The 14,644-nt window shown below is 38.9% G+C and overlaps 1 protein-coding gene across 1 annotated transcript; it reads left to right on the top strand.

Annotated features, from left to right (window-relative positions):
- On the top strand, positions 1–14,048 carry tnnt2b (troponin T type 2b (cardiac)). Its single transcript, XM_041783233.1, has 13 exons — positions 1–47; positions 156–194; positions 308–315; positions 5,582–5,602; positions 5,748–5,769; positions 5,856–5,919; positions 6,004–6,120; positions 7,278–7,355; positions 7,587–7,688; positions 7,778–7,884; positions 9,504–9,594; positions 10,664–10,704; positions 13,715–14,048. Exons 2-13 carry the CDS (start codon positions 166–168, stop codon positions 13,752–13,754), a joined length of 720 nt encoding a protein of 239 aa, XP_041639167.1. The 5' UTR covers positions 1–47; positions 156–165; the 3' UTR covers positions 13,755–14,048.
- The last annotated feature ends 596 nt before the right edge of the window (positions 14,049–14,644 follow it).

Genomic DNA, 14,644 nt, shown 5'->3' with positions numbered 1-14,644 from the left:
ACAACTCTCAACTGAACATCCTCCGAAGAGCACATCACACTCTCCGGGTGAGTCTGCCCACTCATTGATGCTCATTTTTAAACTAAAACTTCACAAATTCCTAAGCTTTGTTACTCGTTATCCTCCTTAAAATTGGATTTAAATTACGTGTGCAGGTGCTTAACCATGTCAGACACAGAAGAAGCTGCTCTTGAGTGAGTACATTTTTCATTTCTTCAGATTTGAGCTGATAATAACAAACATATGCATGCACAGATGGGATCAGTTAAAGTAAAATCATTTATTTTTTGCTGTTTTCTTCTTCCAGGGAGCAACGTAAGTCATTTTGTCATTTCACACATGTGGGAAAGATGAGTCTGCACAGTGTAAATGAAGGGTAGCTATAGAGACATCTAGATGCCACATGTTTGCATCTAGATAAGGATTTGCATGGATATTGTGATAAAGCTGCATGTTAAAATTCAAACATGCATTTATGATGTTTGATATTCTTGTTGCATAAAATGACCTCTTCTCTTTGCCTCTCTGCTCGCTGTGAAGAAGAGGAGGATATTGTTGGTATGTACGATAATACAAACAATATCTATGGAAACAACTTTGCCTCTGTATGAAAAAAAAGCTTGATTGACCGCTTAAGTTTTTTTTGCCACTTTGTCCCTGCTTTACGCTCTTGATCCAAGCATCTCTTAGTTACTTAACACACTGCATCTGCTAAGCTGCTGGCCTCACCGCAGCTTACTGTATTTTTGGCGTGCTGGTGCCACCGTAGAAGCAGCTGGCGGCTTTGGAGCTTTTGTGCAGGATTGACCTTAGATCTGTCAGTCCTCTCTGTCTGTCTGCGGCCGCAGATAGCCCGGCTTCTGTGAACATCCCAGCGGATCTGTCCTTTCAATTCAAATGGCACAGTGGGTCACCATCAGAGAGATAAAAGCTCGTATATCTCTATTTCTGTCCCCTTTGTGTCGTGGTCCATGTGGGCCACCGTACAGCCCCTCTGTCCCTGAAACTAAGCAGCACCTGTCCTGTTCTGTGCCACTGTTAGAGAGCAATGTAGGCCAGATTATGGTCTCAATAGAGGGCCTTGGGGAGGAAAGCGCCCCAAGCACAATGCACACTTTGATTTTAGGCCTGTTAGAGGTCTTTAAAATGCAGCTTGGCTTTCATTCTCTGCAGAGGAGAGAGGTTAAGTTTCCATCTGCAGGCAAAGGGACTCTGAATAAAGACTCTTTTTCCCACAGAAGCCCCACTAGGAATGCATTTTGGGTCTAAATGAGACATTTAGCTGCAATTAGTGCTCAGAATCACTGCTTCAATTGGAAATCTACTAATTTTTTGCTTAACCTTTAAAGTTTTTATCTACACAGCTTAGTAAAAGGAAATATTCAAGTACCTTGTGACTTTTAAAATCAGCGTATCCTCAGCTGATAAACCTGCAAATTTAAAGATCTGGAAGTCAAAATGAAATTGTGGGTTGTCAAAATAACAAGACATCAAGTAGTTGCACAAGGACACAAAGGAATAGTGTGCACAGATTGTAAATTCTTAAATAAACTGTGAAGGCACAGTCAAAAATACATGTAGATCATAGGAATAATGTTGATCTAAATGCCATGTTAGTTCATTTGCTTGCTAACTCTACATGCTTGCTTTGCACAGAAGAGGAGGAGGAAGTAGAGGAGGAGGAGGAGGAGGAAGTAGAGGAGCAGGAAGAGTTAGTAGAAGAAGATGAGGAGGTAGAAGGTAGTATTGCTTATGCTAATATGTGTTTGTATGCATGCAATGAAAAGAAACAACTGTATTACTAACAGAATTAAAACATCTTGCATTTAAATCACTGATAAAAAAATACATATTACTGACATGGGCCAAAACCTCATATCTCCAACTTTACCACTTTTCAGGGAATAAAAAAGCCACTGTATAGTTCAGATAAACTGCACATAATGGTCATTATCAGCATCAGTTTTAAACTATCGGTTTATGGTTTTAAACAACCCACTGACGGACATAAAGGGTTTACAATAGCACTGATTACTGAATAAAAGAAAAATGGAGATACAAGGTTTTAGCCCTACACAAGTGATATGTAAAACAAATGATTTGGAGTAACAGTGAAAGAAAAGCCATGTTGATGCATTTAAAGCTGTTTTCAGTATTTTAGTCCTGTGTTTCTCATGTGGTGGATTCGGACACAAAGGTGGGCCTTAGAGCCTTTTTTTTTGTGCTTGGGAATGAGAAGAGCTGGTTATTTTTAGGAAGAAATGCAGAAGTGGAAGAGTAGCTGATGCTGGCTGCCATCTGAAGTGGAAGTTTGATTTTTATTCTGGCAATTTAGCGAAAAAATGATTTAAATATGATGCAAATACATTAAATATGGGTCTTCTTTTAGAGCAATAGGACTAATGTGAGTTTTGAAGCCATCGGCAACAGTGGTTCTCAGCTGGTCTAGTGTCATGACCCAACACCACTTACTTAAAAGAAACCAACAAATAATGGCCAAAGTACCAAATACTGGGTCACTCAAAAAGAGCTAAATGGTTGAACATTTTTTAAAACTTAGTTTGCGACAGTGTTAATCTTGGCAGCTATTTTTAATTTTATTCTTAGTCTTAGTCCTTGGATGAAATGCATTTTAGTTTTAGTCATATTTTTGTCATTTCTATCCTTTTTAGCTGTAGTCAACAAAAACTCAAAACATTTTAGTCTAGTTTTAGTCCATATAAAAGTCTGTTTTGGTCTTAACTTTTGTCCAAGCATTTATTCTCTTGACTAAATCTGGTACCAAGTCATGTTAGTGTGTTTTATGCACTCTGCCAAACCTGGAGTCCCTGCTTTCTACAGCTGACAGGCAGAATAGCTACAGTTGCATTGTTTTTGACAGATTTACCGGTGATTTACAGATTTACAGTGGAGAAATATCACAGATTTTGAATGTCTGAAAAATAATTACATTACATATTAGTCTAGTTTTAGTCATCTTGATGAAAACTTAACTTAGTTTATGTCAGTTTTAGTCATCACAGATCTATTTTGTTAGTCTTAGTCTGGTTTTTGTCATGAAAAAAGGCTGCTGACAAACAATTTTAGTCATAGTTTTAGTTGGCAAAATTAACACTGGTGAAGACAGTATAATTGATGGTGATGAGAGGTCTCAGTGATGATTTGTATGTCTACAAACAAATTCATTCTTGTACAAATTTGAGCTGTTGGATTATGTTTTGGAGAATTTTAGTCGTGATTTTTCGTTTTAAAAGTAGGGATGGATTCTGATGTTACAGCAGTTGAGAACTACTGCTACAGTCATTATAATGAGCTAACTTTAATGGTATACAGTGTCTGTATGGTCAGAACTTTACAAAGTTCATAATAAAAAGGAAATGCAAATTCTACATGGTTTGATTTTAGCTTCATACTTATGATTTAAAGCATAAGAAAATCTTTTAAAAAATCAAAATTATCATAAGTTTTATGACTTTAACAATGCTGATATATAAACCTGAAATATAACACTAAACTTAACCCAAATACTACCAGTGTAAATGTATGCTTACTAAAAATACAGGTTTTGCTTATAGCTACATTCAAAGCTGGTAATGATGGTTTAAAATCTAACATTTAACACCTTACATCATGAAAGTAGATTGTGTTAAAGTTCAAGACAAATTTTACTTTTATTTTTCCAGCCAAGTTAAAAGCTCTGAGATCAATTCAAGCAACAAGATTCTATTTCTGTGCTCCTAATAATGCTGACACCACAATCTATGTACTTCACGTGAAGTAAAGTACACAGAACTCCTTTGTTGAATCTAAAACCAGCTTCCTCTCTATTTATGACTGAGGTGGAGTCATACAGGAGCTATCAGTGCCGATAATCTTAAACCTGCTTTTAACGACTGACAGAGAAACATGCCAGCACACTTTCAGTCAGTCAGTCCGTCATCTCAGACAGCAGATGTTTATCTGTGTTGACTCTGTCACCTGTAAGATGCCCCAGGTCGGCATCGGATCCATCATCACTGACAGCGTCTTTAAAATAAGTGTCAGTCAACACAATGACACCTCATCTATCAGGGTTATGTCCTGCCAAACTGGAAACTGCAGAAGTCCTAAGAAACGCTGGAAAAGAAAAATAAATCATGACAAATCATCGGTAAAAAACGAAACTGTTTTCTTTTCCTTTTTTTTTTATTAAGTAATCTGGCATGTTCAACAGGTGAACACAAGGTAACTAAGGCTGGTTTTGTTAAGCTTTTAATCTTGTTCTCTAAACAACTTTTTAAATGAAAGAAATCATTACATAGTATATTTTTCCAAAATAATAGGGATACACAATATTATCACAACATCAGTTTCAGCAGATATTAGCTTAAAAAATGAACAATCTGTATTGGCGGATAAGAACATTTCTGCCAATATTTATGACAAGTATTTTGGCAATAAAAATCTTCATTCATCCTCATTTCTCAAACTTTACACTTTACAGTTTTTATTCTTACAGTGTAAACGGCAAAAGTCTCACTGAATCTGATCTTTTCATTCAGATTCAGGCCACTTTCCTATGTGGGGCTAAATCAAACACATATCTGATCCTTTGGAATTTGACCACAGTGTGAACAGCCAGACAAAAAAGTCAGAAATGAGCAAAAGATCAGAATTAAACATTCAGGCTTGGAGAGTGAACGTAGCCTGAATACCTCTATGGGTGCACACTTTGGGATGGGTGTTATAACTGTTTTAATTTGAGAAGAATTAAAGTTTGGGTGAATTAAAGCTGTGGCTGATAAGACTGCAAACCAGCAGGTTGTAGCTGTTTGTCAGGAGGCTTAAGGTCAGCCTCAGCTCCACCTCTTTGTCTGATGACAAAGTTGATCTAGAGTAAGTTTGAGACAGCATTTTCAGCATCACTACAGCCTAAGACTGACTTCAGATAGCATCAGAAAACAAATGAGTGACAGCACGCCGGCTTCATTCATACTTTTTACAGTCTATGAGCAAATATGAATAAAATAAAATTTACTGAATGGACATTTCTCTGAGCAGGGCTTCTGTACTTCACAGACTATTTAATAGACTAACAAATTTCAGTTTGTAGCCTTCATCAGCGCTAATCCTGATGAAGGCTACAAGGTGAAACGTATCTGTGTAATAAAGTTGTTTTCTAAACTAGAAGAGTTGTTGGAACTTCCTGTTTTTTCCAGGACTTTTCCGCCCTCCATGCACCTTGGACATTATTCATTTATCCAGGCACGTATTAGCGACCCACTGAAAACAGCTCTGAGACCCACTTTTGGGATCTCGGCAGACCAGTTAATCACAACTGCTGTAAAATTTAAACTTTTTTTCCCAGAACCCTTACAATTAGGGAAAAGTTACACTATGAAAATGTAAAACAGGAAAAGACACAAGTATTTATATCTAATCACTTACACTGAAACCAAAATAGAGTACCAAATTAAACTTAGAACCTTTTTCCAACGATACAGACCATTATAAGACTAACTTTAAGCTTGTTCATGTTGGTCATCATTTTCTACATCTCATCTTTTGTTGTCTTTGTTCTTATCCTGTCATTTCTCTGCAGACGCCGAGGACAATGAAGGAGGTATGAATGAATATTAAAGGAGTACATAGATCATGGGTTTAGCAGTGTAAAAATGGTTGTTCTTTTGGTTTATATGCATATGAAGAATTGTTTTCAATGACTTGCCCCATGATCTGAGTTTTATTTAATCTCTTCCCTTTCACAGAAGATGCAAAGCCCAAGTCAAGGTAAGACTTCAAACATTATATAAGAACTTGATTTTTCCTGATAGACTGCCTAAGATGAACAAATTTAAAGTTTCCTTCCTCCTCAGACCTGGTTTTGTGCCCGGTCTGGCCCCTCCAAAAATCCCAGAGGGAGAAAAAGTGGATTTTGATGTGAGCTCATCTCAGGACTAATCAAAGTTTTTTCTGCAGACGGCAGATTTCTGCTCAGACGTTGATTTCGTTCTATAATTTCAGGACATCCACAGAAAACGAATGGAGAAGGACTTGACGGAGCTCCAGACGCTGATTGAAGCTCACTTTGAGAAGCGTAAGAAGGAAGAAGAGGAGCTTCTTAGCCTCACTGATCGCATCGTAGGTTCACATTTTATACTTTTAATGCAATTAATCACATCTTTAGCTCCCAATCTAAATCCCAATATATCCTTATTACTGTTATATTCCCTGTTACTATTAAAATTAGTCAGATTTGTTTTGGTTTGGAGCCATTGTGGTGAAGAGGCAGGCTGAGATTGAAGGCAAAGCTTTTAATTTATCAGCTGATCTTCACTCTAACCCTCAACTATGATCATGAGCTTAAGGCAGTTACTCAACCCAGCTCAACCAAAGAGCCAAGTTGTTAAAAAATGCCATAGCAAGAGCCACAATCTAAATGGTGAAAGTGACTAAAATGGGTCAAAAAGGTGGGAAAATGGGGTAAAAGTGTCATTTAATGGCAAAAGGCAGCTGAAACAGGTAAAAAATTGCAAAAAAGCAGGATAAAAGTGGCTAAAACTCATGAAAAAGGGCAAAAACAGATTAAAATGGCGAAAAGAAGTTTTTAAAAATGGGCTAACAACAGCAGCAATGGATTAAAAGTGGCAAAAAAAGGTAAGAAAAGGGACAAAAAATTGCAAATAAGGTCAATGGAAATGTACAGAGGAAAAATAAAGGTTGACAATGAAGTTTGACCATTAAACCTGCTGTATTAGTGTGGGAAACAAACAGATTAACGCAACTTGCAATGGATAATTTCTGAAGTCAAAGTTTAAAAGGATAATATTTCAAAGTAAGACATAAAAAAGCCACATGTTGAGTATCATTGGCTTAAGGCATTTACTGAATAAATGAGATTATGGATACAAATGGTCAAAGTAAGTTCCCTTCAGAGCGTGGCTGGGCTTTAGAGATGAAGAGCCCAGACATGCATGGCTCAGAGTAGAGCTGCTGCTCCTTCATCGAAAGGATTCAGTTGAGCTGGTTCAGGTATCTGATAAGGATGCCTCCTGACCACCTTCCTATGGAGGTCATCTGGGCATGCCCAACTGGGAGGAGACCCCGGGGCAGACCAAGAACTTCCTATTATACATCCACCTGGCCCAGGATCACCTTAGATATTCTCCTCTCAGGAAGGACAGTATCCAAGCTGACTTTCTCAGCCTGCTGCCACCAAAACCCAACCTAGGACAAGTGGAAGAAAATGGCTGAACAGATGTCTTGGTTTTTAACATTTCTTTCCTTTCCAACTTCAGGAGAAACGCCGGTCAGAGCGAGCAGAGCAGATGAAGATCAGGGCAGAGAGAGAAAAAGAACGGCAGACCAAAGCGGCTGTACGTATCTGTGAAGAAAAACCTTTTACTGATCATAACTGTGGGACAGACAAGCTCCATTAACCCTGGAAGATGTCTGCAACTGAAAAAAGCCAACTGAAATTAGATTTTAAACAGTTCAAAGCCTTTCCTACAGCCAATGTATAATGGCTTCACTTAATGTTATGAAGTCCAGACAATGAAATGAATCAAGATCTGAAGATAATTGATCCAATTTCATTTTTCCTCCAGGAAGAGAAAGCAAGAAAAGAAGATGAAGAAGCAAAGAAGAAGGCAGACGAGGACGCAAGGAAAAAATTAATACTGTCCAACTTGAGTTTCACTGGATACAAGGTAAGGGTTTCCTGTCGTAAAATGCCAAACAATCAAAGAGGCAATAAGCTGTAGCTCATCTTTATGTGTGTCCTCTCATTGACATGAAGACACAGACCGGGCCGAGGAGACAAACAGAGAGAGAAAAGAAGAAGAAGATCCTGGGTGAGCGGCGGAAAGAGCTGAATATTGACCACATGAGAGAGGACGCCCTCAGGTAAAATAAAAAACAGAGGAAGGAACCTTTAATGCCATCTTGGACGATCTATGTGGAAGCAGTGAGAATTTGGACTAGACATACAATACTTGTGCTCTCATGAAAGAAGAAGCTCTCAGTGTAGTGAGTAAACGTTAATGGTTTGCAGTTTAGAAGGGTTTTAAACGTACAAACACCTCAGCAAAGATCAAGCGAAATGGGAAGAATCTGAGCTACATGTCAAATGTTTTACGAAGGGAAACAAAACAAAATTGAAAAAAAAGTGAAGAGGGTATGAATTCTTCTGAATGCTCTGTGGGCATGGTCAGGCACTGCCCCCAAAATCCCCTACCACCAAATCGTCCCACTTCATCTCAGATTTAAAAATTATTGAAATAGTTCTGTTTTGTCCTTATCAATTCGGCCAATCATACAAATGCCACAATCAAATACTCAAAGTTTGATTGGCTGGTCCAGTCATAAGAATGGATACAATACGAAGATCAGTTATTTTGCAAGCTGGTATAATCAAAGATGATGTGCTCCTCTCCTCCCCCCTCCCTGGTTCTGGGACTGCTTGAATCTGGAGATCTGCCCTCTGCTTTGCAGGTCTTCCTGTAAGTGTCGACTGTCAGCCAAACAGAGCACCACTCAATTACAGGTTCTGTTTCCTGTTATTGATTGAGCAAAATAGTTTGTAAAGAAGTTGTAAATACTTACTGAATAACTTTGTGTTTCCTTTTACAAAGCCTGATGAAATTCTCACCACAAATTGACCCCTAAATATTTACCAGTTGCAAGGAATCAAGTGTTTCTTTGGAAACCATTTCCCAGTTTCTTGGGGAAAGAATCCCAGACCCCCTCTATTTGTGCCTCACTGTGTTTAATGAACCCTGTTGATGCAGAACACTAGTCCAGCTCTGTAAACACTGGGATATTTTCCCTGCCTCATGCTGGACTGACCAAAAACAGCCCTGATAAGAGGCCAAACATCTCTTTTGCAATAGTTCAAGTGTTAAAGAACTGGGTGTGCAAACAAAAACTATTTCATGATAAACATAAAAAAACAGTGAACAGGATAGAAAAAGTGGCATTCAGTGTGTTTTTCTGGTGTTTGTCGGGAGGGGCTGGGCAGTAAGTGACCGGTCAACATTTCTTAACGCATACCTCCTGGTCAAAGCAGTCTAGAATTGTGTCTGCCTTATATGCAAGCTCCAGGCAGTGACAATGCCTACCCTTCTGCATGCTCCCACACAAGTTCCTACAAGCCAACTACATAGACTGATGGGCAGCAGGAGCCAGGACACTAACAGGGTTGCCAACTCACAACAACTCAGGGAGGCCAGAGTAAGCTCTAGTGTCCCAGAGCCACCCCTCCACGCTAGCTCTCACCACTCACTATACCAATACAGAGAGCTCTTTTATCGACCCTACCATGTGACCATTACAGCCCCGAAAGCATCACCATCTTAGCAGACCCAGGCTTCATACAAATGAGCTCCAGGTAGTGTCATACTGATACTCCCTACCCTAAAGCTCCTTATTGTCTCCACAAACAAGACAACTTTCCCCGGTGATAATAAAAATGTAATATATCATCATGAGAGCACTGCTGTAATATTCTTTGTCCATCCTAACAGGGAAAAAGCAAAGGAGCTGTGGGAGAAGGTTCGTCAGCTGGAGGCCGAGAAGTTTGAACTTCAGTATAAGCACAACAAGCAAAAGTATGAGGTAAGCTATCACGCAGAAATGCAGCGTTTATTGATGCATAAAATATAAATGAAATTGACATAATTCTCATGTATACATCACAAAGACAGCTGGGAAAGAGGCCAAAACTGCAACAGCCTTGACAGAAAGTGTTATGGGAACATTACCTACATAGGACTACAGATAAACATCTGACAACACATTTCACAGCTACCATAAGTGGCACTAAGCCAAAGACAACATGTGCAATGCACTGATGGAGGAGATAACAAGGGAGAGGTTAAATACTGTATAGGCTAAATACATACCACAATTGGAATTTCCCCTTGTGGGACTAAAAAAGGAATATCTTACAAGACTGCACTTAAAAGTTCAGCATTGCCATCCAGATACTGTGAAAAGAGTTAAGAAAGGTTTTTAATCAATTTTGCCACAATGCTATTAACCCCTTTATATGATCACATCCAGTCAGCAAAAGTCTTATAACTGAGTCTGATTTCTTCAATTTCATGCTAAATATAAGGTGGTATCACATGGAAGATATTTGACCCATATGAGCAGTTGAAAGGAGCAACCACTAAGCCATGCTATATGCTAACAGCTAGCTACTTGCTGTCTAGCATGACAAGCTAGTTTAGGAAATGCTAGCCTGCTTTCTCTTTCATAGCAAGTTTAGTTAAAATTGATAAACTGGATGGATAAACTTCAATATGGATTTAAAATGGATTTTATTATTCTTGCTGATAGGTTTTCAATCCATACCAAATACAAGGAAACATTATCAAACAGCAGATATCACTGGAGCCAATACTGGCTGCCACTGGGAGAGAAGCAAGGTACACCTTCAACATGGCTGATATAGAGAGACAAAAAACAAGGCATGCTCACATCTTGTGGGAATTTAGAGTCATCAATTTACCTAACAGGCACATTTTTGGTCAGTGAGAGGAAGCTTGAGCACTTAGCGAGAAACGACGGATGAACATGTAAAGTGCACACAGATAGGGATTCAAACCATGATTCTTTTTGCTAACATTAAACTACTGTGCAGCTCATTTGAATAAGCTTTCTCTGTTTTGTTTTTTTTTAGGTAACCGTTCTGAGGAATCGTGTCAGTGATCATCAGAAAGTGTAAGTCTATTTTGATACTTTGTCATATGTTTTGTTTTTCTCTTGTACAGTATGAAAGCTAAAAATTAAGATCAAGTGTTAACCCTAGTGATGAAAAAAGAGGCAGAAGTGCAAATGACTGCAGTTCCTCAAATGTCCACTTGAGGCTGACTCCAAAAGCCTAAGAATCCCATTAGATCCCATATATTATTTTTAAATGAGAAACAAACACATTCAGAGCCTTTTTCGAAAAATGGTCTTGGCCTAAAATGGTGTTTTCCTTGCAAACGCTTTAAGGCTGGTTAATTTTCTTTGTAACTCATCTGTTTTGATTAAATCAGGACTGAGAAATTTATAACTAGGGGCGTAGCTGATCCTACTGACAGGTGCCTGTATTTTAGTTGTTTAGTGGCGGACCTAAAGCCTGCTTCAGCTCCACCTCTTTGCCTGTTACCACTTTGGGTTGACTGAAGTTAGTCTTTGACATCCCCTACAATATGGCGACCACCACTGATGGGCTTCAAAAGGGCTTCAGACACCAATTGGTGAAGTCACTGAGACGAGTCTGTGTTATAAATAAAATGTTTTTGGATAAAATAGTTGCACTTTTATATATAAAATGATGACAAAGCCGATCCAAGAATCTATGAAAGCAACATTATAGTAAGCATTAATCAAGAAGTCCTTCACTTCCATATGCTCTGATGGAATTAGTCCCTGTGTGACCCCCTCTATTTCCATCTCCTCCTCCTGAAAGCAGCATCAGTAACAGCTGCCTGAGCCAGCTCCCTGACAGCAGGACAAAAGTTTCCTCGGTACATCCTGCCAAGCAGGACTGGAAAAACAAAAAGTCTCGGGTACATGAGAGGTGTTCTTATAAAGGGCAGGCCGGGGCATCTGAACAAAATATATGAACTCACAACCAAGAAATAACAGCTGAGAGATCTCATATCTGCTAAATGATACCGCCTGGAATCATGTAGCTCACAATTAAACAATGACTGACCCCCTGCTGACATGTGAATCATGTCAATCCCTCCCCCTGGCTCCAAACAAAACCTAACGAAGCTAGTCATATCTTTATTTCTGCAGGAGATTAAATTAGCTTTGCAATGATTATGATACATTCACTGATATTATGAATCTGTTATTGATTCTTAATAACAGTTGCAGAATAGGGAAGCTGCAGGGGGCTTGTAGCTGGGTAGCAACAGTAGATAAAGATAGCAGGAAACTATTTGGTTCCAAATCCCCTTCCAACAACAGACAGCTATGCAAAGCTTTGAGTAGGTACTCTGTCTGAGGTCAGCAGCAGCAGCTTTCTGCAGAGCTGTGTATCCCAACCTGTGGGTGGGGACCTATAGAAGGAGTCACAAGATTAATTTTGGGTGCAAAGAATGGGACAAATGAAATTCCAAAGAAAAAAAGTAGATTTTCCCCTCCTGGTATTTAGTTTTTAAAAATCAGGAGGGTGCTCTGCTGTTCCATGCAGGCACAAGAAAATGATCTAACTTATACAAAGTATGAGCATAATAGAAGAGTGACTGCTTTGCACCAATAGAATCAGAAATGTTCGGCTCATTCTGGCCTGTGTCCACTGAGCCAAAAGAAAAATAATAAAGATCAGCATTTTTTTTTTTTTTTTTTTTTTTTGGATTTCAGCATCTGAGTTCCAAACAGCCTAAGCTTTCGCTACTTTTTCGGTGCTTCAGTTCTTCTCTCTTGGACCAAAGTCAATAAATGGTGGGACTTCTGATATCAGCTTAGTCAACAACAGTGGCAGAGGAGAAAAGTAATCTACTGGACTTCTTGGAGGAACCATATATGCCAAAAATGCTGTTTATGCCTTACACCATATAGTCTTTTTTTCTATGGTCATTACCAAGGGTAATGGTAGTACTGATGATAGACATTTTACAAAGAAGACAGGTCTGGGCTGTACTCCTCTTTCATCTATCTGCATCTCCCTCTTTTCTCTTTCTGTATCCCGTCTTCTGTTTTTCTGCATCACCTAATTCTCTACCTTTTCTCCCTTTCTGCTTCCCTTCTTCTAAATCTCTATCTCCCTATACCTTTCATCTCCCTCTTCTGTCTTTCTGCATCTACTTCTTCAGTCTTTGTGCACCTACTTCTTCTTTCCTTCTGCATCCCCTCTTTACATCTCTGTATCTCCATCTTTCATCTCTTTCTTCTCTCCTACACATCCCTGTTTAATCTTTTATCTCCATCTCCCTCTATCTTTATACAACCCCACACAGTTTAAGACGAAGGCTGTTTAACATGTGTTTAGCAGTAAAACGACTGCTTAAGTTATTTCCTGCCACTGAAAGTACATAATGTTGTTTGGTGTTGGGCTCAAAGCTGACTACTAATGTGTTTTAATAATCAATATGACATAGTTTAAACCTGCCCCCTGTGTAAAGTGTATTGGTATAAGACTGCTTATGAATTTGCGTCATGCAAATAAAGATTGATTGAAAGTCCCAAAACTAATCTATTTTAACACAGCACTGAGCTACATTTAGCAAAGTTACAGTGACACGGAAAGTGTCATGGAAAATGCAGCCTTTTGACAGGCAGAAATCTCAAGCAGAACCAGACTCATGTTAAACAGCCCTTTGTCAAAGCTGTGATGGGTGTAATGGGACAGAGGGAGATGCAGCATTTGTTTACTTTAAAAAAAGCTTTACAGGTCATTCATTACCTCAGAACAGGCTTGAACTTTCAAAGGCCAGCGCTCAAGTGCCAACGATCTGGATTTGGAGTCATCAGTGGAACAAAATTTTAAATTCTATTGTCAATTCTGTAGCAGGTGGAGTCAGACTCAAGGGATGATGTTATACTTTATGAAGTTCAGAAGATTAAATAAACCCAAGGAGCATGAGCAAGAAAGCTCAAAATAGAAGTCTCAAAACACAAATGCATGTCCAAAGAAAGGTCATAAAAAGATTCAGTGTGCATATACATGTCAGTGGGATTAGAAAGCTTATGTACTGGCTTATATTACAGCTGACCTCAACTTTATTCTTAGTTCAAAGGGGAGAAGAAGCAAGCGCGGCCTAAGGAAGTAACACCCAACATCTGAGGATCATCTGACAGCCAAGAAGTTACTGGGAGGAATGGGAACCTCATAGTAATGTTGCTTAAATACATTACAATCTTGAAACGCATAAAATGCTCTTAAACACGTTTTCTGTTTCACAATGTGCATGCTAAGTTTACCTTCAGGAGCGTTTGATCAGATGGATCGGATGTGTTTCAGCTTGTGTTGATTTAGCAGGGATTTGACAGATGCACGTTTAATAGTTACGCCTTTAGCATTTCAAAGTATCAAAGTTGATAACTTGACTAATCTCATTCTCTAATGTATGTCCTACCATTAAATCTGTCATTTTTGAAATACTAAAAATGGAGTTGAGCTCATTACTGGGTCGTGTGTGGGGGATTTATGGTTGCAATAAATAATTGTTCCTTAACAAAGCAGAAGTAGAGTGTTCTTTCTATAAAGACTAATTACAGAAATACACACCTTCTTTAATGAGTTGAAATGTGTTTACCAAAACTGTTCAGGCATTGTTTGCTTCAGCAGACCAGTTACTGTGATTGGCAGACTGAAGTGAGTTGATTTGGATAAAAATATACTTCGTATAAATCTATCAGTGTGTAATGACTTCATAAGAAAGATCAAAATCGTTCCTGCCTGTGGGGTTATGTTGAAGGACCAAAGTTCACCTTGATTACATAATGCACAGTACAGCACGATGACAGCTGCAGAGTCTGGCTCCAAGAGCTCGTCCCAAAGCCTTACCAAATAAATCATCAGGGTGGAGTAAAACTGAATTTAAAAGATATGCAACTCATCTGCCACAAGAATAAGCGGGGTGTGGCTAGATCTCAGGAGGTTTGCCGAAACTCTCTGCCACACCAGCAGAGAGTAATGATTCATTATTCAGTTGTCATC

This window comes from Cheilinus undulatus, linkage group 3, assembly GCF_018320785.1.
Source record: "Cheilinus undulatus linkage group 3, ASM1832078v1, whole genome shotgun sequence".
NCBI lineage: Eukaryota > Metazoa > Chordata > Actinopteri > Labriformes > Labridae > Cheilinus > Cheilinus undulatus.
The sequence above is the reverse complement of the archived record's forward strand: the minus strand, read 5'-3'. Positions and strand labels throughout refer to the sequence as shown.